Source organism: Dufourea novaeangliae, unplaced genomic scaffold, assembly GCF_001272555.1.
Source record: "Dufourea novaeangliae isolate 0120121106 unplaced genomic scaffold, ASM127255v1 scaffold43, whole genome shotgun sequence".
NCBI classification, from domain to species: Eukaryota; Metazoa; Arthropoda; class Insecta; order Hymenoptera; family Halictidae; genus Dufourea; species Dufourea novaeangliae.
In genome coordinates this window covers 153427-180358 of record NW_015373922.1, presented here as the reverse complement: position 1 = coordinate 180358, position 26932 = coordinate 153427, and the positions used below count along the sequence as shown (strand labels likewise).

The 26932-nt window shown below is 31.0% G+C and overlaps 4 protein-coding genes across 4 annotated transcripts; 2 read left to right on the top strand and 2 right to left on the bottom strand.

The window, feature by feature from the left end:
• Positions 1-28: 28 nt before the first annotated feature.
• On the bottom strand, positions 29-10087 carry LOC107194502 (protein polybromo-1). The gene is given in 26 exon segments (XM_015584143.1): positions 29-245; positions 338-455; positions 538-587; positions 662-812; positions 889-1132; positions 1551-1673; positions 1914-2096; positions 2948-3201; positions 3313-3485; positions 3568-3725; positions 3818-4402; positions 4485-4824; positions 4945-5150; positions 6043-6337; positions 6800-6966; positions 7076-7243; positions 7312-7464; positions 7597-7659; positions 7734-7832; positions 7910-8022; positions 8282-8726; positions 8810-8989; positions 9106-9234; positions 9349-9594; positions 9662-9776; positions 10011-10087. Coding segments are annotated over 26 exon segments (5031 nt in total). The 5' UTR covers positions 10067-10087.
• Positions 10088-13771: 3684 nt separating this feature from the next.
• LOC107194496 (dual oxidase-like) lies at positions 13772-22229 on the bottom strand. Its single transcript, XM_015584138.1, has 26 exons — positions 22224-22229; positions 21382-21679; positions 21093-21274; positions 20765-21008; positions 19368-19595; positions 19184-19267; positions 18918-19009; positions 18575-18856; positions 18302-18477; positions 18093-18214; positions 17816-18028; positions 17618-17734; positions 17414-17553; positions 17079-17330; positions 16826-16966; positions 16585-16760; positions 16002-16510; positions 15705-15935; positions 15524-15617; positions 15253-15463; positions 15054-15174; positions 14727-14956; positions 14501-14659; positions 14277-14432; positions 13971-14099; positions 13772-13900 (listed from the first exon to the last, which is right to left on the bottom strand). The coding sequence occupies exons 1-26, from the start codon at positions 22227-22229 to the stop codon at positions 13772-13774; spliced, it is 4722 nt and encodes a 1573-aa protein (XP_015439624.1).
• LOC107194494 (pyruvate dehydrogenase E1 component subunit beta, mitochondrial-like) lies at positions 19652-20728 on the top strand. The gene has a single exon (XM_015584136.1). It carries the CDS (start codon positions 19652-19654, stop codon positions 20726-20728), a length of 1077 nt encoding a protein of 358 aa, XP_015439622.1.
• A 47-nt stretch (positions 22230-22276) lies between the features above and the next one.
• LOC107194503 (GPI mannosyltransferase 2) lies at positions 22277-23749 on the top strand. Its single transcript, XM_015584144.1, is given in 1 exon segment — positions 22277-23749. A coding segment is annotated over 1 exon segment (1473 nt).
• Positions 23750-26932: the final 3183 nt, after the last annotated feature.

The window sequence follows — 26932 nt, the reverse complement described above, 5'->3', positions numbered from 1 at the left end:
AAGATGATAGATTTTAACGATTTATAAACTATAAAGTTTTATTGATGGCTAACACATCTCGCATCATCATGTTCCTTAGTGTCCATAATGCATTTACTACATTCCCATGGTTGCCTACACCGTTACCTAGCCATTCAGCAGGCAATTTCGTTACATCAGGAATTTGTGTATTATCAGAATTAGCATTCATCTGTTTATCCCAATTTGATATGTACCGGTTTTCTACGTTTAATGCTTCGATGTACCTACGAATCAAATATGAACAAAATAGTTTTCAGAATGTTCCACAATAAAAATAATTTTAGTTTATGTATGAATATTAACAAACTATTGTTACCGTAAGTAGGCATCTGAATGTAATACACGGCTTGGTCGTGGAGGAACAGCAACAAACATTGGTTCTGGTTGTTTAGCGGCAGGGATATTGCTTGTTTGTGTCGCAGCTGCCGATGTTTCTATGAAAAAATTACGCTTACTTATATAAATACTACTATATGCGTTATAAATATCAATATAAAATTATTAGAAATCAATTACCTGTTTCCATTGGTGGTAATATTGTTGGGCCTTTTGATGGCATATAATTTCTGTAATAAAAAAAATGAAGTTGAAGTGTATATTTACAAGCTTGAATTGCAGTTTTATAATTTTGAAAACGTACTTGCTTCTTTCTGAAGGGGGTATTATACGCCCATTCGACTTAAGAATATGTACTTCCTTAACGTGTCTTGCAAGTCTTTGTACACTTGGGAATGGAGGTACCGATTTTTTTGTACGGCCACAACCACGCCACTGACATTGAAATTCTACGTCTGTAGAGAAATAAACACCGTTAAGTTTTAATAAGTTTATTCATCTCTATTAGTATTAAAATAATATAATACTTACCACTAGCAGCATTAATAAAAGATGATTGTACATGTCCATTTTGTTCAGCAATACAATGATCAATACAATCAGTCATATCTTCAAATTGCCAGTCACAATTGTCCCAGCAACATTCATATACTACATCTTGTAAAGAATTAGTACCCACTGAAACAGATGTTCCTTTAAGTTGCCCTCCATCTTCATTCATTTTGATTGCTCTTTCTTCCCATGCTTGTTTTTCTCCAGCTGGCAATTTCCTCCACTGAAATAGAAGAAAAATATTTATTTTATGCTATTTTTTGTATAACATTTTGATATTTTGTAAATACAATTTTTTCAAACCTTTTTCACAGTAGAACATAATAAAATGATAAAAGAAACTATTTTATACCGTGGCTACCATTCATTGACTATACATAAAAATGAATGTTTAATTTAATGTATAGTAAAATATTAATATTATGTCAATAGTATGTAGTATATTTTCGAATATTTGAGGGATATTTGGATGGTAACCTTGAGAAAAATAAAACTTATTTGAAGGAAGGATGAAGCATGCAGAATTTTATCTTCTGGATGATTCTCATGACATCATAATTGGAAAACTTAATCTGCATACTTTCCTTCTTCAATAGATGCTTATAATAAATAAAAATGAACAGTAAAAAATAAATAAATACCTCGTTGCCAACAATTCTGCTAATCTCCCCAAAGGATGATTCGGGATTGTTTTGCGTAATCTGCGTTCGCATTTTACTCGAATACAAAATATAGCCCGTAACTAATTTCTTACCCGCTGTTTTCTAAACAGAAGAAAACAAATTTATAATGCCATCGTCTCATGAACGAATCTTGACATTTATACCTTCAAAGGTAAGATATCTCTAATTGTCATTCTAATGTTAGGTAATAAACGGTGCAAAAGTTTGAAAAAAGAATATAAAAGTATGCTGGCATATTTCTCTAAACAAAAATAAAAATGAAATGAATAAACTGTAATATGTGAAGAAATGGTAAACAAAGAATGTCACGATAAGGCCTACCTTCTTAGTCGACACAGGTGTTTGAGTATTGGAGAGCACCGGTTGAGCTTCTGCAGATCCAACGGACGGTGGACCACCAGCGTCCATGCTGTCCTCCCCAACTCCTACTCCTACTCCCACTCCTAATCCTACTCCCATGCCTAGTACATCGGGTTCCAGCTTCGGTAACAATGGTGATGCTTCCTATACCATGTATGTTATGTTACGTTCATTATCCGTTACCGAATGTAATATATCGTGAATTATTTTTTGAATATTTTCTATCAGTATACCAATCTTGTATGAATGCCATTTTGCTGTGCGAAACTTTCCCTAATCAGAAATATTGTGGGATGGAGTATTCATAAGGTCCACATTAATTGTGACAAACTTAATTTTAGCATAAAAGGTTGCGATGTTTTACACATCATTTGCAATGTAATATTTTAAACTAATACGATAGTAAATATAAAACTTTTATGTTTTATTCTAATTCTTTGAATGTATTCTAAGACCATGTATATTTAGATATTAGTACTGTATGCATTCCGTTCAAAGCAAAATGCTTCCGTTTTACATTATTTGAGTTACAGTGACATGGAAGCAAGACTTTTTGGTGGTATTCTATATATAATCATATATATGTATATATGTACTAGATAAACCCAACAGGTGCTCTGAATTTAAATCGATGAACAATAATCGCCATGTAAGTATTTTCTATACAAGCACTATACAGAAATTCTATACAAAATATATATACATGTGTGTGCGCGCGCGTGTGTGTGTGTGTGCGTGTACGTACGTAAAAACAAAAGCAAAGAGAAAAATAATGAATATGCCGGCATAAAATGAGAAACATGCTCAGATACAAATTTTAATGAGATTTTCATCACACGCAAATTGTACTGATATGCCAAAATACAGTCCTAAGTTGGCCTGGTAACACTTGATGATATTAATAACTTTCACACGAACTTGCGTATGACTTTAAAGGAACATGCATCTTTGCTGTATTACTAACAGAAAATAAGAAATCTATAAGATGAAATTACCATTTCAAATTGAGTCGAACTAGGAGTAACAGATTTGACTTGGTTTTGCGTCTGAGCCACATCGCCCGGAACCTACAACACACACGGCACATGCAAAGCAATGATATTCAGTTAGTTGCATATTAAATATAATAGGTTACTTATTGTTATCATATTATTGCATTCTTGTCCCAGCTTTTTCATAAGGCTTTTACTTTCATCGTATAATGATTCGCAAATATATACATCGTCCTCTGGAATTTCTGTAGGTCGACCTACACAAATACCAAACTGTTATTGAACTATTACATAAACTCATTATGAAATGTATATTTATCACTTTTAAATTCACATACTTTCGATTAAATGTCTATTTATTTACTTACTACAAATGTACTCTCCATAGTCAATTACCGCAGATTTCCCAACAATAGCTACAATAGGATGAGTACCATCAACAGTAGATAAGAAAAGTTCTTGTTTATAAAACAATTTTGTGGGTGTATGTGGCACTTCTGCAGGCATTAATAACCATGGGCCTTTAAAGTAACACTTTCCACTAAAAGAAATTAAATAATTTGGTTTTAACGAATATATTAATGAAATATTATTTTTAGTAAAATATATTTTATAAGACATACTCTTTGGTCGACCATATAGCATCAATTTGTGCAATTTGTTGTCTACCCCCATCTGTTGCTACATAAACGAAATCTCCAGTTTTTACAGAACCCGCACATGTATTATATTGTTCGTAGTAAGTATTTTCTGTATCCTCCGGATTATATAGTATCACATTCTATAAAGTAAGATAATCTAAGTAAAACTTCTTGAATAAACACGAAGTTTATTTTTGCACTATATTGTAGTTTATTGCTGTGTGCGACTTACAGGTCGTTCCTTTTCAGTCAGTTTTTCTCCTTCTTCTAACTCTGCTATTTCTTCTTTATGTTTTTCTAGTCTTTCTTTATACACTGATATTACTCGCTTTGGTTCTAGTGGTTTTTCTCTTGGAACTAGTTTCAAATGATCTGGATCAAAATTCCAGACTTTGATTTTTTTAAAAGCTCGTGCTTTCGTAGAATATCGCGATTCACATACGTAAACATCTTTTTCTAAGAAACCTTCTGGTTGCATTCTAAAATAATCTTTAACACTTAGAACACAACACCTGCCAGCCACTTTTGCTAATGGTATAGCTACATGAGCGTCACTTTTGAATAATTCTTTGTCAAGAAATTTCCTAGAAGCTACATGGTAAGTTTCGCTTGGTCTATAAAATAAATTGCCATATAACATTTGCTGTCCTTCCGCATTTGTCCATAAACGTTCTATAAGAACTACACTGTACTCCATGCCTCGCTCAGTAGGTTCTATGTATGTGAAATCACCAGCCCTATATATTTCTTGATTAAAACTCATTGAACCACCATTATCACTATTACTTCCTTCTGTATTAGCATTTGTTTCTGAATCCTATGCAAAGAATCCAATAATATCAAATAAATAATAAATTATATTTTCCTTCATGTAATTTACATAAATAAGTGATACGTACTTTTGTCTCATTTCCATCGCAACTTTCTTCTTCATTAGGCAATGCTAGCTCCTGTTGTTGTTTCACACGTTTTAATTCTGCAACTTGAGCAGAGAGATCAAGCAAAGTATAGTTAAGTGCTGGTGAATGTAATAAATCTCCACCACGAGTCACATCATCACGAGTGCGCAAGAAAAATGCTTGCAACTCAACACTGTCTTCGAAAGGCTGTGAGTCTGTACGTGACAGCCTTCTAGCTCTTTCTAAACATGTAAACACATCTTCTTGAAACCGATCCAATCGTTTGTAAACTCCACGGTCTAATCTTCTTTTAATTAGATCCAATGATAATCCTCGTATTCTATTATTTGTAATAAAAACAGAATTATACAAATCAAATTGGCAAATAAAATAAATAATTTATGAAGTATATATATATATATAAGTATAAATTATTTCACATAAACTGGAGATAGCATACTTTTTTCCATCAACAATGTCATGTTCAGGAAGTTCTGCCATAGAATCTGAATAACACCTTCCTTCCTCATCTTGGTGGTTATAAAGAGCAGTGAAAATGGTTGCCAATATTTCTTGAACCGCAGCTGATACATCTGGTACACTTTCTTCATCTTCACTTAATTGTAATTTAGTTTGCAAAACTAATCTTTGTAAAATTAATGCATCCTAAAACATTGTTTCAACTAAAAGTTATGTTCCAAATTTATCGATGATATTCAAATTTTTATTTATTAAAATAACTAGAATTAATGCAATATTCAGAAACGAATAAAGTAATTCTTTACTTCTGTTTCATTCTTCTTGCACTTTTTAGATAATCGCTGATCTACATCCCTGTCTCTCATTAAACGAATAAAGCAAGGTCTAACTTTTAGTGTCTTGTGCACAGAAATATTATTTTCTTGATTATTACTATTTAATTGTTCAGACATTTTGAAGAGAAGTGCATACACATAAAAAACTCGTAAAGAAATTACAACATTTATTAAACTTGTAAAATCACAACATTTAAATATCTACTAGGCTAGTTTTCGTATATTTAATTTATAATTATTAGTTTGACAGAACTGTATGTTCATGCTAATTATACTATTATATCTACATACAGATAAAAATCAATTGTTATTCTGTAAAATTCTTATATCAAATAGTATGAAACGACAAAGATACGAAGCTAGCTAACTTCACGTAACCTCAAAAATCATGACCGTAAACAGATTGAGCTTTCCATGTTTTAGCGCGAAATTTCAACTGCACTTCGTACATACACTTTTCTATGCACTGAACTTACTTCATATTTTTATTTGACATTATTGAACGAAACCATAAACATAATATTTGTAACGGTCTGTCTTTTTTTTAATATAGTATCTAAAGGAAATGTGAATAATTATTGTAAACTGATTTTCAAAACTATTTTAAAATAATTATGTATTTTTAAGAAATTTATCTTTTCCATACATTCAAAATGTTAAATTAACTGTTATTATTATATATATTCTTTTCGTTTTAATTACCCAATGATGAATAGCATGCATATATGTATTATTATACAAACCTTGTATATTTGTGAATCGGGTTCATTATACTTGCAAGCATTATCAAACATTAATATAAAATCCGACACGAGTTCATCTAAATTTTCGTAACCATTATTTTTTAACGTAGAAGCTATTTTTTCCATATTCATTGGTTGTTTGATGACTTCGTAGTAATCTGGGTATTCATTTTTATTTGGTAATTTCATAAAAATTAAAGATAGCTGCCTTCCTTTAGCATCATGATAATCTTTTATAGTGTCATACATAGTTCTTAATTTTTGTAAGTGTAGTGGTACAACCTTTTTGGGTCTCCTATAAGGAATAAAAATATCAAACTGCATACAATTTGTTGATAAACAAAGTTTTGTTACGCAAGTATTTTAGTTACATAGAATATTAACTGTATACAGGGTGTCCCAAAAAGATGGGACAATCCGCAATATGTATGTATGTTTATATGAGGAATACCTCATGTAAATACAAACCAAAAAGTCGTTTACGGTTTTGTAATTTGAAGTTCCATTTCTAAGGTATTAGCAGTTAAACGAACTCCAATCAGCTGAGCGGTGGGCCACACGCCACACGTACGCACAGACACAGTGAAGAAGCGCACGATCCTAATCACTGGCCTCTTCTTCTTCACAGTGTCTGCGGGTACGTATGAGTTCGTTTAACTCCTAATATTTCAGAAATGGCATTTTTTTGAAACACCCTGTATGTTCAAATATCACAAATATCTTATGAATTAGATACTGCTTTTTAACATTTACATACCCGACATTTCTAGTTGGTGTAGATGCACTTGACTTCGTAGGTTTAGGTATCTCTGGTAAAGGACCTAATTCTCTTACTTTATCCATCAGGACTTTTTCCAAAGTATTTGCATCTTCATATATTAAAGAACCTTCTTCATTGTACTGACGGCAATTATTAAACATTAACTAAAAATAAAAGAATTGATATAATAAAACGTACAATTCAAAATAAAGTACATGCAACAATTATGTATCATATACATTTTTTTTTCTTATAACAAACTTTAATATATACCTTAAAATCTTGTATTAATTCGTTTTCGCTTTGATATTTCTCTGCTTTAATATTGGCTTCAATGGCTAACATATCAATGGGTTCTGCTATTACTTGATAATAATCAGGATATAATTTTTTTGAAGGTTTTTCCATAAACATTAACATTGGTTGTCGGCCGTCTTCACACTAGAATACAGTGACAGCTTTTGTACTGTTAAGTTTGTATTTTAACAGTTCATGTTGGAATTACTTACGACGTATTCTATCACACATTTAACTAATGCATACAATCTTTTCTTCAATGGTATATTGTCTTTATATTTTCCACGGGTTAACAGATTTGAAGCACGTTTAATGAGTTTTGGTTGATGAGTGCTATTTTCAAATTCACTATCTGAGTCTGAGTCCTATAAAATATAATGCATATTAATATATGCACATTAACAGACATATAAGTAATAAAATGTATAAGGATACAAGTATATGAAACCTAGAATCCGTGGAACACTATATCTTTATTTCAGTAAAATTTTGTTTACCTGATCAAATTCTAAGAGTTCTTGCACTTTCTCTTGCATTATTTTTTGCAATTTTACAGCACACTAAAAAATGAGAGTATAAATGAATTATAAAAAGTAAATGCATCAAATTTTTTCAACCAATTAATGTTTATTACCTTATACAATCTAGATGTGTGAATATTATATTTTTTTGCGTTTTCAAACATAATATTCATATCACCAGCTACTTCACTAACTGTACCATATTCACCTTTCTGTAATAAATTATAAATGACATAAAAATCACTTAAAAATGTAGAACATATACACATGTAATGTTTATATTAATTACCTTTATCTTTGTGCGAATTTGCAATAGAGAAATAGGATTTTTAATCATTTTGTAGTAATCAGGGTACAATCTTTTCGATGGGAGTTTCCAAAAGTATTCACTCATTCTAACTCCTGTATAATAAAAGATATTTTATCATTATTATAAGTATAAAATATTGTCTAACAAAGTACTTTATCAATAAGGACAATTTAAGGAATACAAAAACAATTCAGGGACTAATAAACTACCTAAAACATATCAAATTATACAATCCATTATGAATACATCTAAACATGGTATTATTAATGCTGCTAATAACCCAAACAAGTGATTGATGCAACCATAAATAATAGAAAAACAATGATAAAGAAATGTTTTTGAAATGTGTACCTTGATTGTTGGGTGCTGTTCGGATAGTTTGAAACAGTTGCCATTGCGGATTATCAGCTTCCTCGGTTTCTGCAGGCTCTTCTTCTTCATCATCACTCTCTTCATCTTCATCTGGCAATGCTGCAGTTTGAGCTATTAAGGATTGTGCCATAGTGCGACTTCCTCTTTTACTTCGTGTCGATGGAGCAGTTGATGTAATTTTTGGAAGATTGCTACTCAATCCAGTATCCTGTTTCCTTGCAGCCGCAGTAATAATCTTTTTTAACAGTTTAGCATCTTTGTAAATTTGAGAACCAGGTTCATTAAACTGACAAGCATTACGACACATTAGCATTAAATCTTTTTCTATGTCTGCAATACTGCTATAAGCTCCCTCTTGAATTTTCCTTGCAACTGTTTTCAAGTCTACTGGTGTTTCAATTACATCATAATACTCAGGATATAACTGTAAATGTAATATTATTTGTATAATACATTTGTTTGAAAAAACTGATACATTAATATTTCACCAATAGGAATTTATCAAACTTTTTTGGATGGTTTAAGTTGAAACATTGTATGTAATGGCCTATTGTTATCAGCTGGATCTGTTGCTGTAATAACTGCTGCAAATAAATCTTCAAACAGCTGCATTGTTTCTTCATCAGGATTTGTGGAACTTTCAGATGTATCTTCTGCATCATCCTGTTTTGTTACAGCTTTCCGAGCCTGTATGATAGACATGAAAAATTAGTGTTAATTTTCACTAACTAAAGAACACAATATCATGTGTTCTTTATATTATTCAATATATTTGATATTTATTGAATATCAATATCACTTACCAATCTTGCTACTTTTAATATAATTTTTCCTTTAGGTTCTGGATCTTCGTATTCTTCCGTAATACGATTTTTTGTATTTACACATAATTCCCAAAGTTCTGTGGCATCTTTGTATTCAGGAGATGTACGCTGTTTTCATAAAACCATTTATGTTTATACATTAAAATTACATATTCCCTCATATTTATATACTTTGTATAGTCGATAATTGAAATATAATGAATTGTACATTTAATTAATTACCATATAAAAAGCTTTGGCATTATTAACCATAAGTTGAATATCAGCTGCTAAGTCATCCATATCTCTATATTCATCAGTTTTTAGTTTTTGTTGAACTTTTAATAGATCTATAGGATTTGTTACAACTTCATAATAACCTGGCTCTTGTCTGCGTTTAGGCACACGTATAAATGCATCACATAATAATGTTCCATCTTCCTTTTTCTGATTACGCAATACATCATACAATTGTTGGCACAGGTCACTCTAAATATATTCACTCAGTAATTAAAATTTAAAGAATTTCTATCTTTTATAATAAATAACAACTTACAGGATCTAATTTTTTCCTCCGCTTTGTTGGTTCAGGTGGTATATCATCACCATCATCTTCTGTACCTCGACTCGCAACTGAAGATGTCCTACGACGCTTGTGCATCTTGAATAATCTTAAAAAATATGAAAAATAAACATATACACAAATACAAATAACGTCAATATCCTGTACTAACACAGAGCTACTACATCATAATCCCACATCTAAGTCATAATGTCACTGTACAGAATGTACACAGAAAAAGTCTTTGACTACATATTGTGCCTGACCAATGCAATAAAATTAGATCACTTGAAGTACACAAAATCGGAGCACCACCAAAAACCTTACGAAAGGAATTTCATACACGATATACATATATATATACATATATATATATATATATATATATTTGCCGAACATGTAACTTTACAAAGAAATTCCTCTGCGTACGTATTAGGTATGAAAGTAATCAAGATACACAACTGCAGTTAAGAAAAGTTCGCCGCCATGACATGTCGCCACTGTGCTTCAAACTGCAGAGATGCATAATGTTACAATTTTTTGATGTAACATTACAATTAAATGCAGTGTAAACTGAAACTAAACATGAAAATTGCAACACGCTCACACTAAATAGAACAACCGTCAACACGCCCATCAAATAATGTCAAAGTTTACAATAAATCTCTGTCTAACTAAAATTTGCCGCCATATCAAAACCTCACTGCATCTCTGAACACTGTTCCTCTACAACTATTATTGGTTTCCTTCACAAAACACTCGTACTATCGTTTTCCGGGATCCTCACCTGCCGTTAAAATTTGTACAAAAAATTTTTCTTTAATATACATGTAAAATAATAGCGTTATAAATATTGAACGCCTTTTATCTGCCACACACTGACACACGACTTGGCTAACGCCATGCCGTAAGCCGTAAGCCATAAGTAACCAGGGTCTGGAGTCTGGACACTCAAATGGGCTGTTTGTTAACACGGTTTAGTTCGTAAACCAATTTACGAGAGAGCGCTGTGCTCAATTTAATGGCAGAATTGCGCGCTAGGTGGAGTTGGCAGATGCCATTGTTGCGATCCTCGCTCATGCCACGTAGCGATATATGTCATAAGCTCCAGAGGCGCGAAGTTTGAATCGAACGACACATGTAATAGGAAAGGAGGGCAAAGGTGAAGTTGACACTAATTGAAGAAGCGTGAAACCTGTTAGAGATCCTTTTAATAAACGCATTTCAAGATTATAAAATAATTAATATTCATTTATTAACGAATGTTTAAACATTTGCCAGTTGCCTTCGCCTCCTATCCTACCACTCAGAATCATTGCAGATATGTAAATCGCTCGTTATCGATAACCGGGAAGAAACGCATCAACGAATCAGGATAAATCTTAGAAATTAATAATTATGGATTGGTCAGTAGTAACTAAGGACATTTTGTAATTAAACAAAAAGGTGTATAAAGAGAAATGAAAAGACATTCATTCCATCGACAACATTGTAACGGAAAGGACTAATATAATTACCTTTATAAATTAAATTTGTTTTCCTTTTTAATTAGTTTAAATCGTTTATCGTAATAGTTTAAATATAGTTCCAAAGTTTAATTTAAATCTCTATTGCAATTTATTATTATCGTTATAATTTCCTTTTATTTACAATTATCCATAAAGCTAACTCGTTTCACTTTTAAATTACATTGAGACTCAGGAATTCCCTGAGGGCCCACGCAACACCATATTGTAGCGGAAATATAATTTTATTAACAATATTTAATAACTTTTTATTATTTGCAATTTATAATTTTTACAATTATTTCAATCTCTTAACTTCTTGATGATCACTAAGGGAATGTTATAAACAAGAACATTTTATGGAAAAATTGAATACATATTTAAAATTGTCCACAGAAATATACAGCAAGCGCCGTCTAGTGTTTTCAGTGACGTTCACTAACCAGTTTCCACATATGTAGGATGGGCTGGGGGTCACTTAACCCCAGGACAGTTCTACAGTAGACATTTGTTTCCCGCATTAGTCGGGGCTGTAGCGAGCTAGAATTCCACGAACCGTGCGGAAAGCAGACGCCAGTTAACCAAGCGCTTTCCCCACCACTCGGTCGTTCAGTCGTGCGGCGCAGCACATATAGGGTGGGCTGGATATGCGCACTTTACGGCTACATTAATTATCTCCGTTATTTTTAGAGATATCAGAAAAGTTTATTCACAGAAGTTGTTCAGTATAAAAAGGTCTATTACCACAGACGAGATATAAGAATAGACCTAACATGCAATGTAATTTTCTGTCCCATGCTTCGAGGGCGTCAGAAGCCGCCTTACAATTTCAGTGTCAATACCCAATGTCGCGTCCGTCCGCGTGGATTCTCTTTCGAATCCGCCCAGAGTTGTAAAATTTACAAGTCAGTGGCAGATCCATAGTAAGCCGTGACTCTATCTTCTACTCAATTCTACTGTATTTAGACAAATTCAGATAAATTATACAAAGCTGTTGTGTTAACCAGTGTTAACGATTGCGTTTCTTTCTTACGATGAAATATTGCACAACGTTTCTATTTATATAAGGTAATTTATTCATTTAAGCTTTGTAATTCATTACGTTACTATATATATATGATATTTATTTTATGATAGAATAACCTTGATGAATATGTACTTTTGAGGTTAAATTCTAACTCAAGTGGAATTGTAATAAGGATTTTAATTTCTAAATACGTATCTTTACGCTAGTTATATGCACTGTGTAACAAAATTATAAGACATCTAATATGATTAACAAAAATTTGATCCAAGTAAAATTTTCTTTCTATTCTGTGTATAACATTATGGTTTACTCAAATAGCAATGATTAAGAGTATAGATGAATAGGCAAACATATTCTCTCAACTGTAACAGAACGATAAAACAATCATTCAGTAGAAGTCAACAACATTAAGAAGTAAAAAAGTATTTTCTTTAGTGCTATTTTTTCACATTAATTTCCAGTCTTATAAATTATATTTATGTTTGTATTCTCAAGGTTGTTAAAATTACAATGTAAGTATTTAAAAGAAATATATATTACAATGATGTGGAAAGAAAGAATTTGGTTAAACTTTGCTTCCCCGGACGAAAAATTATCGATTTTTTTTACCTCCTAATAGTATTCAACGAGTAGAATCTGAAAATGCAAGTGTTAAGTTTAAGAATCCAGCGGTTCAAAAGTTATGTGTATTTAAAACCAAGCATTTTTAGCGTACTTTACAGGTTAGTTTAACGCCATATTGACTTCTATACGAAATTCGTCCGATCAGTGGTGTCACTGCTTGTAAGGAGATGCACGTGATGGCCGCCATTTTGGGGGGATAATTCAAATGTGCTTGCAAAAATAAATCCTTTATTCAAAGCAAAATAGTGATTCTTTGTTGGTTAGAACCTGTTTACGAAAAAAGAAAACACATTTATTCAAAGCGAAATACTGATTCTGTGATGGTTAGATAATAATAAAAATAAATAATCGTAGAAAGTCGTCTGTTGTTTTGGGAGAGGGGTGGCAGCCGCCCCTCCCCGCCATCTGAACTAGATCAAACTTACCCAGAATCGGTATTTCGCTTTGAATAAGTGATTCCTTTTTACAAGTACATTTGAATTATTCCGTCAAAATGGCCGCCGTCATGTGCATCTCCTTACAAGCAGTGACACCAGTTATTGGACGAATTTGGTATAGAAGTCAATATGGCGTTAAACTAACCTGTAAAGTCCGCTAAAAATGTTTGGTTTTACATACGCATAACTTTTAAACCGCTGGATTCCTAAACTTAACACTTGCATTTTTAGATTCCACTCGTTGAATACTACCAGAAGATATAAAAAAAAGTCGATAATTTCGGTCCGGGGAAGTAAAGTACAGCCAAGAATTTAATTGTTGTGCTATACTCATTAAAATTATAAGTACTATATAGTTACATTGTAAGATGTACATACATGAACATGTAATACAATGTTATGAATAAAATGTCATTGTACATATTTTTTCATTCGCATTAAGCCACATGTTAATATGATTATAATTAATTTTATAAAGATAAGATACATTCCGCATTAGTTAATTACATGCTTAGAAACTCTTAAAGTGATGTTGAAATAAAACATTAAGTTTTTCATTAAGAGTAATAGACTTACAAGCTACATCTATAGCTTGTATCATAGATGGTGATCCACAGCTGAAAACTCCAATCCTATTAATCTGAAATGTTTTATAAAATGTTAGCAATAAAATAATATTAAAAATAAGCATAAATTTTGGTATTACTTACTGTAGGATGTAATTTCTGAACAGACATGAGAAACTGTGAAAAATTTGGTTTTCCAAAATGTGTTATTGCTATTAAACCAGTGAATAAAGATTTGTTTGAAATTTTCTGAAAATGTCGTTCACAAATGTACTGAAAAATATTTCAGTTATTTACTTCTTTTCCTACTATTTTGTGTATTAAAAAATGAATTATTTTGTGTGTATGTAGAGAGAGATAGAGAGAGAGAGAGAGAGAGAGAGAGAGAGAGAGAGAGAGCTGTGTGCGTGCGTGTGTGTGTGTGTTAACTTAGTTTTGTAGATATCTTACCAGTAATATTGTTCGTAAGTCAAATTTCTGATAAAATTGTGTGATAAAAATATGAAATATTACAGTATTGTTAACATCTGCATTTTCAAGATTTCTTATGATATCAACCATCCATTCAAATTGTTTTTGTGTTCTTGTTACCCAAAGGAAATATACCTATTAATTAATGTCAAAATTAATTTGAAAAATTATTTCTTTTAAATGATATAGACTGTCGAAAGTACTTTTTTACATCCCAAATTTGATACATGGTTTGATTTGAATACAATATCCTTTAATATTGATGCAAATGGTGTAACTCCTATTCCACCTCCTATCATTATAGTTACATCATATTTGTACCAATCTTGGTGGCTGTCACCATAGGGACCAGCTATATGAATCTATTAGAAATAGATAAATATATAGGATCAATAGAGATTAATTAAATTTTATAATATGTTTAAATACCATTGGTAATGGTTGATCAGGTGTTATAGTAGGATCTAATCTATTCCTAATTTTAGTTGTCCATGGTCCGACTGCTCTAATGTGTATACTTAAATGTGTTTCATAAGGGGCAGATGATAGTGTAAATGGATGATATTCATTTGTTTCTAATGCAGGACATGCAATCTTAATCCATTGACCTGATTTATATTGAAAATTGGGTGGCTTAGGGAACACAATGCAAATCACATCTATAACAAATACACAATAAAAAATCTTTTCATAATTTTGAGCATATGCAATATAAAAAACAGGTATACTTCATAGTGATTTGATAAATTATTTTACCTGATGGTAATATGTCTGCCTTTAAGATAGGTATTTCGATTGTTTTTCTTGTCAGAGTAGTAATTTTATCGAATATAAATAAAGTTAGTGGACCCAGAAAAAAGTAATAGAAGAATGGTTCCTGTCATTCAATAAAAGTTATAATTTTTGAATTATAAAATTAAATTAGATTTTTATATTAATTTTGTGCTAAAAGTACTTGAACCAGCCTTCCTGCTCCATGTAATATTAGTAAAATATAGAAAATATAATATAAAGAATGTGTCATTGAAAACCAATTATAAAGTATTCTGCGTATATTTGGTAAAGAGCACAGGTATATTAATCCTGTTATTATAGTTAAAAGAATTCCTGTTAATCCTGTTATCGTTTGAAAACACCAGTAATGGAATTTAGGCAATTCATGTGTACTGAAATACAACTTTTGTATTAATTTGAAATTTCTGTAGTATTTACTGTAAAGTACTTACGCATGAAAGTAATTAGGAAACAAACACGTTAAGTCATCAGTATTCTGGGTTGAAATATGATAGAAGTTAAACCCATGACCAATTATATGAAGTACTAAAATTTTATGAAGTGTTAATATTAGTACACTTTGGTTGAATAATTGGTATTATATTTCAACTTCAAAAAAACAACACTGTTTACCTGTAAAAAATAATCCCCAACAAGCAATGTATTTATGCATTTCAATCATAGAATCGAAAGGTATATATAATTGTAAAATAGTGTCTCTTAAAATTGTAATTGTATTATGACACATTGTAATTAGAAGTATTGAGTATGTGAACATTACTCCAGATGCTGCACCTCTAGTAATTGCTAAACCGTATCCTAAAATATGTCTTAAACCAAAGTGTTCTTGTTCTATAGAGTAATCTACAATAATATATCAGTAAAATGTGAAAAATATTTTAAGTTTACAAAAATTTAAAAAACACTTACAATAAAATCTTTCTGTAAAAGTACCAAGAAGAATCAAGGTATACAAACATAGCCAAAATATTTGTAATTTTTTATTTGCAAGATATTTCATTGAAGGACACCAATAATATTGAGAATGTGGAACATGTTCAACAATTTTTTCATTTTCATGTATATTATTACTTTTTTCTTGATTTATATTTGATTTCATTTCACTGTTACCACCGATTCTTGTTCGTAATTCATTTGGATCTGCATATAAACTTTCTATTGTTCTCTGTACTTTTCCCACAAAAGTTGATTTGAACGTAGATGCTCCAATATGTAATTTTTTATGTTTTCCGTCTGTATTTATATTAAATTCTAATTCTGCATAGTTTAATTTATTCTCAAAATCACTAAGGATTTGTTGAAAATCTTGCAAACTTATAGTTTCCTTTGTTGCTATATTTGCATGACACATCATTGATTGCACTAAAGTTTCTAAATTATTATCAGTTACATCTGCATTAACTGTTTCCATGAGTGATCTAACAATATTAGTTAGGATAAAATTAAATTACTATCAAATATACACTGCATCAGTGTTATTTAATTGACATACCTTAACATATTTTTAAAATCTTCCCTTTTTAATCTCCCTGTTCCATTTATATCATACATATCAAACATTAGTTTTACTTTTTCTTCTACAGAACCTTTCAAAAATATAATTAACATATCAAGAAATTCTCTAAATGATATGAAACCGTTTTTATCTTTATCAACTAAATTAAATATCTGAAAATTAAATTTTAAACTTGTTATACATGTAACTTCATGTATAAAAACTAAAACGTTTTTACCTTTTTGATGAATTCCGAGTCTGGTCTCATACTTAGTGCTTCAGAAAATTCTATTAACGTTAATTCAGTGTAAATTACTTCTTTTGCCACTGCTGAATCTATTTTTAATATTTCTTCTTCTGTGTGTGTTATGTGAAGTGCCTTCAAAGTATAAAATGTGTTATTGTTAGTATATATGATATATGTATAACTTCATTCTAAATGATTGAAATTGAATGATATTCAATTGCTTGTTATATGTTATCTATTGTACCTGTGAAAAAACTACACGGAAAAATTGTTCTAATCGTTTTTGTCGACTTCTTTTGGTAACTGCTTGTTTTAACAATTCTTTGATTGTAATATTTACAATATTTTGTATCGAAACTGTGTTTAATTCTGTAATAAATTGCTTCATAGCTTGAAGAAAAAATGTTTTTAAATAGTCTGAGTCAAATTTTAAGACTAAATCATAATTATGATGCACTCTAAGCATAACATAATTGCCATCAGAAGTAATATACACCTGTTAAATAGTATAATATTGTTTATGAAATAATTCTTATTGTTTTGTTTATCTAAGATATGGATAAGTATTATACTGTATACCTTTATTATTTCACAATGCACCAAATCTATTGCTCGTATCATAAGTCCTAAGTAATTTTTTACTTCCAATTGCTGTTTCTTCATGTTAAAAACAATAATTATATGTCTCAACGGTAATTTTTTATCTTGCCATTCATTCACTAATAAGAGAAATTGTATTAACAATATGCTTTTCAATTGTATACTAAATATTTCAAAATTTACCAGGAAACATTGTAGTAGCTTGATCTGTTATTGTATGTGATTTCCTACACTTTGATTGATATTGGTTTTTTTTTCTCAATTTTAATCTTGATTGATAATACAGCAGTGTTATAAAACCTGTTAAAAAGTATATAATAAATGCCAACTCATTTTGTAGTAGTACATATCAGAAAATTGTATGTAAGCAGGATGTCTTACAACAAAAAATAGTAAATAATCCTGCAAATGTTGAAACAAAAGATATACTACTATTGTAGAAGTAATCATATGTTCCAGGCTCTGTACATTTATCAACTTCATCAATAGTGATTTGTTTAGCATGGTAACAAGATATACTTATATTATCAAAGTTTTTGCAGTTACCCTTCTGAATAACTTCATTTTTATAACAATCAGGATGGATTTCCTTATCTAACATAGAAAGAAATTTATATTAATATTTAGGAAAGCATTTAACAACTAATGTCAACCATACCTGATGTAGGTACTCTAAAAGGATTACGTGGAATATCATTATGATCCATTGTAGTAACAAGTATCAGTATGTCATAAAATGAAAAACGTTCCAGTCTTTTAATTTCATCATTAGTGAAGAGGCTAACATATATTATTGCAAATATTAATACGAAACATGTAGAGTAGAAACTTATAAAAACAATATTTTTTGGATTACAAATAACTTACTTATTTTTTGAATTTTTATACCAAAATCTGTCTCCAGCACGAATACGTTGAAATTGATCGAGTATAATAGCTTGAAATAATTCTCCAGGTCCATCGGTGGTTTCTAAAATTCCTCCTATCCATGTATCAACATTGTCAAAGGAAAAATTGTGTAGTTTTAAGAATTCCAATGAACTCTTGATATAAAATATAAAATAATAATAAAATGATGTTTAGTATAAAATGTAAATAATTATATTTAATTAAGGATAGATACACAACTTGAATACATACTTCTGGAGCTATATTTTTAAAGTGCGATGTGTTATTAACTGTGTGTAGATTATATGCCATTCGAGCAGTATTATAATCTGGAAGTCCATGATCACGTCCTCTTTGTATATTAAGTGCCATTAAGTCTCTTCTGGAAAATTCAAGTGGACCAAATAAACTACCTCTCAAGTCTTCCACTACTTTGTGGTCTTCTTCTTCACACAATTGAACAGTCATTCCCATTATCAAATGTTCTATATCAATAATTCCTTCCACCTTTGTCAAATTTGCAAAAATGGAATTCTATGCAAAAAGAGTTATGTATATTAAGACAATATTAACAACTATTAATTTGTTATAGTACCTCTGACATCCAATAGTTATTGCACGTTCTAATTGCTTGAGAATTCTGTTTTAGTTTACAACCATTTCTTCCATAGTCCCGCAAATAAACGCCTATTTAAAAAGTTGTTCAAATTAGTATGTTTTAAAATGAAAAATAACAGTAGATTCTGAAGTAGGCTGTGAAAACATATCTTTATATGTCATTGGAAGCAGTTGTTTGTATTACAATATGTGCAATGTTTAGCTTGTTAAAGATAAATTTAATGAAAAAGTTTTGAGTGATACCTGGTGGCACTAAAGTGTGACCAAATCGAAAAGCTGCAGCTTGGAAGAATTGATCTATTTGTGGGTCAATACTTGGATCGTAACCTTTTGAAAAATAATTAAAATTAGATAAAAGCGAAATTAAGCGGAATTCATGACTGCTTTTTATAACTTTTATAAAATGTGATATTTATAAATGAATTACCATTGTATGGAAGAAGATTTGTTCCCAACCATTGAGGTAACCATTTATTTGTAACGATATGTTGTTGTGTTGCTATTACCCACCTACGAGCTTCATTGTAAACTTTTTCACCAGGCCAATTGCGTTGTTGACGTCTTATATAATTTGCTATAAGATTATGCCATCTAAACCAAATTATACCAAAAGTGAGAAGGAATGGGTTTTCGTTTCCTCTTGGATTTCCTAACTCTAAAACATACAAGTGCATCACATTCGTTTTAATAGCTACAATTATTCTACTTAAAATGTATTTTTTGACTCCTTTGAGAAATACACTATTATCAAATATATTACGTATCTGTCAAAGAAAAGAATATAGATATGTAACGAAAATGAGTGTAAGAGATGCATTAAATGCAGCTCTCGACGAAGAATTGGCAAGAGATGAAAAAGTATTTATTTTGGGAGAAGAAGTTGCCCAGTATGATGGTGCTTATAAAGTAACAAAAGGTCTTTGGAAAAAATATGGAGATAAAAGATTGATTGATACACCTATAACAGAAGGTGGCTTTTGTGGTATAGCTATTGGTGCAGCACTCGCTGGTTTAAAACCAATATGTGAATTTATGACTTTCAACTTCTCAATGCAAGCTATAGATCGTATAATAAATGGAGCAGCTAAAAACTTATATATGAGTGCAGGAAAATATAATGTGCCAATTGTATTTCGCGGTCCAAACGGTAATGCTAAAGGTTTAGCAGCACAACATTCACAGTGTTTTGGTGCATGGTATATGGGCTGTCCTGGTTTGAAAGTCATGTCCCCTACAACCTGTGAAGATTATAGAGGATGTTTAAAAGCTGCCATTAGAGATCCTGATCCAGTTATAGTTTTAGAAAGTGAAGTACTTTATAATTTTACGTTTCCTGTATCAGATGAAGCTATGGACAAAGATTTTTTGATACCGATTGGCAAAGCTAAAATTGAAAAGCCGGGTAACCATATTACATTAACTTCACATGGCCAAGCGACCGTTTACACATTGCAAGCAGCTGAAATTCTAGCAGAGGAAGGCATAGAAGCAGAAGTTATTAATTTACGTTCTCTTAGGCCATTAGATTGGGACACAATTTTTACATCAGTTTCAAAAACTCATAAATTAATGACTGTTGAATTAGGATGGCCTACTTGCGGAGTAGGTTCCGAAATAGTAGCTACAATTATGGAAAATCCAGTATTTTTTCAGCTTGATGCCCCCGCCATTCGTTGTACTGGTATTGATGTACCTATGCCATATGCAGAAAATATTGAATATGAATGTACACCTAAAGATCATCATATTGCAGAGTTTGCTAAAAAAGTTTGTGGAATAAATATATAAATATGTTATCTATTTAAAAAATAAAATGTTACTTACTAAAAAATCTTTCGACTTTCTCTGTATAATGTCGCTCAATGTATTTGTAATGATGTATTGGAGGGGGTGGATTAAACATAGGCAATTTGTCAGTATTATATTCAGGATATAAGTTGTCATGAGATGCCGCTAATAACCCATTAGGATCAAAGGTTCCATTTGAGTAAGTTCTTAAAATATTTGACCATGCTTTGGAGGTACCATAAATGAGTCCACCATCCAAAAATGGAGTTATTTCATTTAACTGCAATATTAGCGTATCAGTTTGAAATTATGCATGTCCTTTGAATATTAAGTAAATAGTAGCTATTAAATTTAAATTGGAAACCTGTTGACGTGGATTATTAGGAGAATGTCCAGTTTCCCTATCGTAACGTGTACGTAATACTGGCATTTCAGAATGTCCAGGTTTTATTCTATAACGATGACCACTTGGAATTTTAATATTGAAGTATTCTGGTGGACATGCAGGTCTTTGTGCATCTAAAATTTCTTCTACAACGTGTTGTCCTGTTGATATTATTTTTATACTAACAACCACTTATAATTTAGAAAATTCTATACCATTTTGTTGTCATTAAATTTATTCTTAATAAATTCAATATTTTGCAGCATACCAAAAAATACAAGTAATGCATTTTTCCCTGTTCTGGATTTGGATCCAATATTACCACTAAGTAATTTGTCACTCAGCTCTAATGGTTCTGGTCTATTATGGCCTGAAGGCTTGTATACACCATCATCGTAGGCAGCTGGCCACCTCCTCAATAAAGGAGTATCAATTGCTCCTAATTCTGGTCGTCCAACATTGTTGTACCATCCGTCATACCCAGGATATTCTACTGTTTTTTCTTCGAAGTTTTTTTTGTTACAGTCATCTCCCCAACATCCAGTAAGCAACCATTCTAATAATCTCTGTTTATGATTCCCGAACTCGATCTCTCTTGGTTTATTATCTTCAAATTATTATTTTCGAATAATTCATTATGTGGTTAATATCTATGTTATTTTAATTATAATATGATACACTAAGAAATTATTTGAGATATTATGCTGTTATTGAAGTAGATACTTACAATTCAAATTAAGTGTAACTCCGGGATTATTATAAATATTAGAATTTGTTACATTACCACAAGTAAATGCAAAACAGTAATAAATAATAAATAAATAAAACAAAACATGCATCTTTTATATTAATAATGAAGGCAAAGATTCCAGAGATTTATTAACACACTGTGACTTTATTATTTGTTCTAGCTTCACACTCTTGTAAAGTAAGAATTGTGGACAGGGAAAAGAGTTACCACTATATATATAATATGTTGAGAATATCTACGTCTTTGCTTGATAAGAAAACACAGGAAACCACAAAGAATGAGTCACATTTCTTACGAGATAAGTAAGGATTTATTTTAATGATGCTAAAATTATTAGTAGTTTAATCTTGGTAAAAAACAAGCATAATTAAGTAACGTGTTAATGTACTTATGGGTATGTAATGTAATAACAATGTATGAGCCAAGAAGAAAGGTTTTTTGGTTTGCAATACTTAGTAGGATAACAGTTTTAATTTTGCAATTTATTTTCAATATTTTGTGTCCTGATCATTATGCAGATGCATTTAGAAGCCCCGTTGATAAGTCTCAACAAATATCATTATATGACAATGTGGTTGTATTATTATTTGGTGGTCTCACACGATGGGATAGTGAATACTTTATACATATTACAAAATATGGCTATACCTACGAAAATACTTTGGCATTCTATCCATTGTATCCCATATTAATTCGGTTTGTTGCTGCTTGTTTAAGAGTGTTTTTAGTATTGAATATTAATAGCTCTATAATTATTGCTGGCATACTAATTAATGCCATATGTTTTATAAAATCCGCTATTATCTTTTATGATCTCAGTAAAGTAGTGTTACGAAGAACAAGCACAGCTTACAAAGCAGCAATACTTTATTGCATAAATCCGGCTACTATATTTTTTTCTGCTATTTATTCAGAATCTTTATTTGCTTACTTAACATATTACAGTATGTTAAGATCTATTATTCTGGACAAATATGTAGGTTTTCCAATAGGTTTATCTATTTTTACAAGATCAAATGGTATAATTAATATTGGCTTTCCCATGTATTTTGAATTCAAAAGATTGTGCTATAGCTTTGTAACAAAATATGAAAATTTTTCATTTAGAACTTTGAGTCAATTTTTATTCAAAATGACTACTTTAAAAAGTATTTGTTTCATGTGTAATACAATAATTATATCAATAGTACCATTTCTTATGTTACAAATATATAATTATGTTATATTTTGTGTTCCTTATTCAAATGAAATATCTATTCCTGAACATGTTCTTAACTACAGCGTATTAAATAATTTAGTATTATCAAGTAATGATAATATAGAATGGTGTCATGCTAAACTTCCAATAGCATACTCTTATGTACAAACAAAATATTGGAATGTAGGATTTTTAAAATATTACGAAATGAAGCAAATACCAAATTTTATTTTAGCATTTCCACTCCTATACATTATTATTACATGTGTGAAAGAATATATTACTGAGCACAGAAAATATTTTTGTACATTAGGATTTGTTGAAAGTGCTGATACAGCAGAAGTCACTAAACTAAAGAAATAGCCTGCTGAAATGTTAGTGTTCATTGTTCACGGTTTATTTATGACTATATTTTGCATTCTTTATGTACACATTCAAGTAAGCACACGGTTATTGTGTTCAGCAAGTCCATTACTTTATTGGTATTGTGCTTTAACCATGTGTCCTACATCACACTGTGACGATGACATGGCATTTGAAAATAAAGAAAATATATATTCTAAATGGAAAGTATTTTTTTTAACACAAAAGGAATATGCTTTGCAAGATAAACTTATATTAACCTACTTTCTGGGATATATGATTATAGGATGTTTCATGTTTTCAAATTTTTTGCCATGGACGTAATTTACATATACTGTATATTAAATTGTACAAATTTTAGTAAGTTTATTCTTATGTAAATACATGACTATATAAATAATTTGCGTATAATAAATGTAAAATTTAAACGACATACTGTTCCGCAATGTTGCGTGTAATTTAATGTAAATTTATACAATAAAATATTGAATATGAATGTCAAAGATCATCATATTGCAAAGTTTGCTAAGAAAGTTCGTGTTATAAATGTATAAATATGTTATCTATGTTACGAGCCCGGGCCGTAGCAACACGAAAGGCCGGCGAGTTTAGGTTTTCCAAGGAATATGGTACGAGTTTATTAGGAAGGTGCGCGGACGAATCTGACGCGAAGCCAGAGAGCCGCTAGGATGTTTGAAAACGAGGACGAATCCGATGCGAAATCGGAGAGCCACTGGGTTGGAAATACTCTTGGAAAAGTGTAATGCACGGACGAACCTGATGCGAAATCAGGGAGCCGTTAGGAAATGTTAGTTAGTCCCTCGTAACCTTTGAATTTGTAATTAATACAACTCGAGCGGTAAAGTTGTATTACTGTGGGAACGGTCGACCTAATATTCTAAACTAGAGGAAACTAGTATATCGATAATACTACAGATTTCTGGATCGTGTTATGGATTTAAAATTGAACTACACAGATTTATAAAATAACAGTATAATTAATCTGTCTTTCGTTACAAATGTGTTGTGTAGTGTAGTCGCGTAGTAGTAAGTAATAATGAAATAATAACTATTACCGAAACAAATAGGTGCTCGGTGTTAACGCATTGGCGATGCGGGGGTTGCGAGTGGATTTTACGGAATAATGCCGAAGTAATTCTAGTCGGAATACAAATAAAGTGTTCACGGTTTACTACAAGGTTAACTGGATTCGAAAGGGAACTTTAGCCCGATGTCACTAACGTAATGACCAACTCACAAGAACGTGACGCGACGTGACTCTAAAGTCGACGGTATAGTTCTGATCCCCCGGGGGTTGAAATCAACGGGTTCATATAGGCGTAGAAATTGATGGGGATGCTATGAAATTTCCATATAAGGAAATTTTTGACAGTTGAAGTTGCGTCACGCTTCCTATTTTTTGGTTACTACGCCGTGGGAACGGGTTTTACTCCCTCGTTTACTCAAGAGATAACGAAACCGTAAGAGCGTTTTCCTTTGCCGGGTGCGAGCTCAGACTATTAGAGCGAGAAGTATGATAGAAAATTCTTCATACGTAACAAATTCATACGAAAAACTGTTTTATATAAAAGTTGTTTTACTTAATAGAATGTTTTAATTTCTTTTTATTGTTATTTACAGAGATTTTAATATACAATATAATATTTTTAAACAGAACTATATGTTTTTATTAATGTCGTGTTATGAACGATTTTAAGATGAATTCAAAGACACATTTGAAAGTTCTGTTTGAGTAATAAATTCTCGGATAACTGTATGAACGAAAAAAAAAGATGCTATCCGAACTTGATATTTGCCAGCCACATTCGTACAGTTATCGTAAAAATTATTACTCGTAACATGATAATACTAAACATATACAGTTCCTTTAAAAAAGTTACATTATTCTTAAAGTCTCTGATGCGCATTTATTCGGATTGGGATCACTAGCACATCTACTATTTAAATTATCAAATAAATTATTGAACGTTTGGAAAAAACATATTAAAAAAAATTCAAATATTCTATTAAGTTTATTCCATGAAATCGAACAACGTTCATATAAAATATTTATTCGCATATTCAATAATTAAAGAAATAATTGCGCATGTACACTTAAACTGAACATAATACTGTATGGGTGCTATCATACACACCTTTGTCTCTCGGTGTGGCATTGACATAACAAAAAAAGGTTAAATACAATTGTATTCACAATTTTTTTCGTTAATAATGCATCGAAATTTTTTGTTAAATAAGGTTTTATACGAATAATAATATAAATACTTATTTCAAACAAATAAATTTTTATTCGATAGTATTATTAAATTTATTTATAATATATTTATAATATTATTAAAATTATATTATAAAATTAATAACTGTGTTATTAAATTTTCTTCAACATTACGGTGACAGTCGCAGAGCGCGCATTTATTCGGATTGGGATCACTAGCACATCTACTATTTAAATTATCAAATAAATTATTGAACGTTTGGAAAAAACAGCTGTGTTTTGTACAGTACTTGTTTCTATACAATGTGTTTGAGAAGCGGTAAGCATGGCAGATGACACGCGTTGGCTAAAAACTTGAAGTGCAAGCTTACATTTCGTTTTATCAAAAGAATTTGAACGAATATGCTTTTTGGATAACTTGTAAGCTGCGCGTGTGGTTATATCTTTCTCTAAATTCCAAAAAGCTACAACATCGGACCATGAAACCCAAAAACCATTGATCATAAAATCATTTTTCATTAAATTATTTCTAATACTTTTAAAAAGATGTAAATAATCGAAAAGGAAATAAACTTTTTGGCCATTTCATTCCAAATATGGTTTTTCAATAGTAACTAAGTCATTCGCGACACTCTGTTTACTGGATCCCTGATCAGAAACAACTACTCTCACTTTCAAGCCAGTCTCATACAGTGAATCTAAAATTTTGTTCAAAATAACAGACAAATCTGTTTTCTTTACGCCAGATCCAGATACAAAGAAAGCCAATGGTTGTTACCAATTAGTAAACACCCCGCGTAGCATAAAAACAAGCACTTGTAAACCCACGGCTAAATTTCTACCCAAAAATCCATATCTTTGAAACCTTCAATAATTTGCTTGTTTAGGTGGTAATCCAGACACTTTTTGATAACCATTTCATCAAAAGACAGAACACAATTTCGATCTATACCTTTCATATGGGCAGATTTAATTTTGAGCGCAGTAAATAAATTTGAGCAGATTCCAGGCCAAATGTTCATTTTACCGAACCATCGAATGATGGTGACAGGATCCGATAGATGAAAACCCAAGACGTTGCGTAATTTAATGTACAAAGCTGGCGAAGTGTAATGCATGGTCATGCACAATTGTTGCTCACGGCGATTGTAACGACGCGATCTAAGTGGCGGAAATAATACCATTAAAAAGTTAAAATAAAACCCGAAACTTTTTTTACAATTGCTTTCTTCAAGTATGTATCATCAATCTAACCGGAAGATACTTTATTT